At 31.9% G+C, this 4,417-nt stretch overlaps 1 protein-coding gene across 1 annotated transcript in view; it reads left to right on the plus strand.

Moving 5' to 3' along the window:
• The window catches only part of LOC106469000 (sorting nexin-19-like), a 38,584-nt gene continuing 34,167 nt past the window's right edge, over positions 1 to 4,417 (plus strand). Inside the window, exon 1 of the mRNA XM_022397394.1 lies at positions 1 to 896. Within this exon, the coding sequence (XP_022253102.1) occupies positions 159 to 896 (738 nt within the window). The 5' untranslated portion in view covers positions 1 to 158. The remainder of the gene's footprint in view (positions 897 to 4,417) is intronic.

Consider the following 4,417-nt stretch of genomic DNA (forward strand, 5'->3'; position numbering starts at 1 on the left):
GAGACGTAAGATGGGCTAATAGTACACTAGTAGTTTTGATGGAAAGTATTATATTGAAGTATTTTATTCTATATTAGAATAAACCGTTTAGTTTTGTTTTCACATTTAAGCAGTTATGATAGGCTCATTATTAGTTACATATTCATTTTGTTCATGTAATGTATGCAAAAACAGTAATTCTGTGCGTAATTCTTATCGCACTGGCACTTGTATTGCTAATAATGATGGATAGACTGGGCTCATTTTTTGGAATAGCATTTTGTGGTGTTTTATCATTTTGTGGTACAACGATAGCTATCCGACAGCTTCTTATGAGATATGATACCAGATGCCCTTCAACTCAAAATTGTTCCGAACAACAACAGAGATCTGCACTTGACAGAGGAAATGTGACAATTAAAATTAATGCGAATTTATTGGATTGGGTAGAAACAGTACTTTTAGAACCTGAAGATGTTCCAGTTCCATCAGACTCGCAAACTTTTTTGCATGAAACTGTGCAGTGTTTTGATGTAAATCATCCAGGGAGTGAATCTCAGAAAGACGAGCATATGAATTTCACCAGTGTTTGTAGTGGTTCCAATAATTACATGAAAGAGGTCAGAGTGTTTGTTCATAATATATCTTGCTACTACATAAAATCATGGTATTTTCATTTAAGCCAGGACAGAGAATTTCCAGATGAAATTGGTGACATACTTGAAGATGTATTGTTTGCAGCAGGTACAAAGTTATCTAAATTAAATGTTTCATTATTATTTCATGAAATTTTGCTCTGTTGCCATCAGCATTTCTCAGTTTACCTCCGAGCTCTAGAAATGCTTTCTGAAAATGAGAAAAAGCAAAGGTTGGCTGACTATACTGCTTTTGACTCTAAGATTGAAGAAGCTATTCTGGTAAGTTTCCATATGTTTTATACTGATATAAGGAACATAAGATAAAACAAGATGATGTGAAGATATTTGAACATTCAGGCTACCTTTACTTACAAAATATTTAAGAGCAACATTAACTTAAGTCAATTTGAATATAACTTCCAGCATTGATATACCTATCATGAATTGCTTGGTATTTACCACTGCTATTAGAAAACTGTACTGCCTCTGTATAAGATTATAAAATAGGTTCTGTTGTGGATGGATATTCTGATATGCATAGCTAATTAAGTTTATTATCTGCCATTGTTCAAATGGAATCTTGCTGTGGATTTACACCTTTCTTTTTCTGAAAAAAAAAAAAAATGTAGTTAATGTCATTTTGAAAAAAGAATGTACTTTTTAAATAGATTTGTGAATTTTTTTCCAAGGCTGGCCACAGAAGTATTTAGCCTCCCAGAGGCCTAATGTTAAGCATATTGCTTGTCTTTCCAGTTAGATATGAGTTGTTATTGTTAGAAGCTTTTTTGTTTTTGTGACTAAATATTAATTTCTAATTAGTTTTTATCATAAATATCTGATACTAATCGGCAGGCGTATCAAGAAAGCCCTGATAAGGACTATTGCTGTGTTTATAATGGATAGAGTTAAATCCTGGGCCTTCTTGATAGAATGTATGGTGTGATATCCACTTGATTGGAGTCAATCTTTCTAAAACTTCAACCGTCTAACTATTTCAATGTTTTAAGGGAGGGTGTCCAGATTTTGGTGACTTCTGTGCAACGTTGACTAAATGTTTTATTAGTTAGGTGGATATAGGCTTTTTTAGCTTTCATTTTCTTGTGTGTGGTTTATATTGTATTGTTTTATTACAGTTACAATTTATTGTATGATCTTCTCTGGCATGATGAGTAATACTGAGTCTATATGTCTGCTACGATCTTGAATTCTAGCTGTCGTTAGGTTTTTATTTCTCTGATGTATTAGAATCTACATTCACAGAAGATGCTTTAAATGGTATGTTTTTTCTCTTTATTGAGCTTTTAGACAGTATGGTGTGTACTATCTGCAATTCCATTCTGACTTTACTGTTTACATATTCTCTGTACGTGGCTCTGTATACCATTTTAACTGTACTGTTTACATATTCTCTGAACGTGGCTCGGAAAACCATTGTGACTGTACTGTTTACATATTCTCTGTACGTGGCTCTGAATACCATTCTGACTGTACTGTTTACATATTTTCTGTACGTGGCTCTGAATACCATTGTGACTGTACTGTTTACATATTCTCTGTACGTGGCTTTGAATACCATTGTGAATATACTGTTTACATATTCTCTGTATATGGATCTGAATACCATTATGACTGTACTGTTTACATATTCTCTGTACGTGGCTCTGAATACCATTCTGACTGTACTGTTTACATATTCTCTGTACGTGGTTCTGAATACCATTCTGACTGTACTGTTTACATATTTATTGTACGTGGCTCTGAATACCATTCTGACTGTACTGTTTACATATTCTCTGTACGTGGCTCTGAATACCATTGTGACTGTACTGTTTACATATTCTCTGTACATGGTTCTGAATACCATTGTGACTGTATTGTTTATATATTCTCTGTACGTGGCTCTGAATACCATTGTGACTGTATTGTTTACATATTCTCTGTATGTTTTTTGAGAGATATCTATTGTTGTGAAATATAGCCTGTAATTCTCGTCCTGTTTAATCTTGTTATTTATCTTCTGTATCATGTGTTCCAAGTATCCATTGTTAAGGAGGGTTGCAGTGTTTTGTTGTTCATCCTTCATGTAAAAGCTAACCATGACAGTGTTAGCTTTTCTTTTGGAAGAATTGATTACTGTCTGTTAATGGTGTATTGGCTAGAAATTATGAATTTTGTAAGAATGAAGCATAGTATTGAAGTGTAAAAAATTCACAGGTTCACAAATCAATAAAAAATTAGACAACACTTGGTTCTGTAGGTTTAGCTAAGAAATTGATTATATTTAATTATACTTAATGATTAGTTAATCATGACCTAGAATTATATTGTGTTTTGAGCAAATGATACGGGTACTAACCCAAATTACATTTGAAGTAAATTCTCTTGAGTAGCTTTTGAGCTCAGATTTAGCTCCCACTAGCATTGAGACTAATGGTTTACCATCTGAGTTGTTAAAGCTTCATGCTTCGACTAGGTGACTTTTTTCTTGGCTCTTTAAATATTTCAAAAGATGCCCTAACCCTAATGAATACCCACAACTTGTGTTGAACTAAATGGTGTGATTTATCACAACATAATCCAAAGGTATACATGTAAATAACATCTATAACAAAAACCAAAAAAATGGCAAGTTATGAAAATTGCCCAGCCACATAAAGTTGAGATATCAGACACACTAGCCGAGCTAGAAGAAACAACTGAGGCAACATTGTAATTTGCTATTACTTCTATTATCTTCATCCACTGGTATCAAACACACAAGACAAGTTAGAAGAAACAGCTAGGGAACACAATTTTAAAAGTTGACCAACAAATATTCACTTTTAGAATGAATGTAGTTTTTCTTTCTGAAGTTTTATCTCGTACTTTGATTTTGAAGAATGTGTAGTACAGAATGTTCATGTCATCTTGGGATTTTAACTAATCATAGTTGAAAATTTAGGGTCTTGTGTAAAAGCGGGAAGATCAATAGAGATGGGTGATTAATGTAGTTTGATAATTAATTAATTTTTGGACATGTTAATCCAGTATATTCAGCTGATCAGTTATCAAGCTTGGCAATTAACTTATTAATCAATTACCTAGGAAAATCAAATACATTGAATAGTGTCATAATGTAATCAGTTGATGAAACTTGCACTTGAATAAATTAATCTCATGTAAATAATCAACTAATTGAAATTAGTGTTTCCAATAGTTACTGTTTTCAATTATTTCAGAGATCTTAGTAATCAAAATATCGTCATTATGATTTCTCATTATTATCTTAATTATTTCATGCTTGTTCAACTCAACTGTTTGGTGCTACAACTCGTAAAAATAACCAATTAATCAAAAGAAGTGTTTCCAGTTATTAATGGTTTGATTATTACAATTATCCAAGTCAAAATTCTCATACGAGACTTGGATAATTGGAATAATTGAAAATAGTGTTATAACATGGTCTGTTGTTGGGTGTGTTTTTTTCAGTGTATTCGGTAAAAAATAATCTGAAGTCTAGTCAACAATAACAATTTATTTCTTCAATAATGTTTCATACAGGTTTCAGGCTACATTTACTAGGGGACCTAACTTAATGAAAAAGATTTTAACAGAAATTCTGAAAGTACTGTACTCACAAATAAAGTTCATGTAACTTACTTGCTACTTAATCTATAAAAGGTATAACTCTATCACTGATTAACAGACTCACTCATGAAACTGTTTAACTCCTAAGGCTTAACTCACTCAATATGAATTTTTATATTGTATTTGTTTTTTATCTCTATCTATATATATATATATATATATATATATATATA

The sequence above is a fragment of the Limulus polyphemus genome, unplaced genomic scaffold (genome assembly GCF_000517525.1).
Source record: "Limulus polyphemus unplaced genomic scaffold, Limulus_polyphemus-2.1.2 Scaffold3255, whole genome shotgun sequence".
Classification (NCBI taxonomy): domain Eukaryota; kingdom Metazoa; phylum Arthropoda; class Merostomata; order Xiphosura; family Limulidae; genus Limulus; species Limulus polyphemus.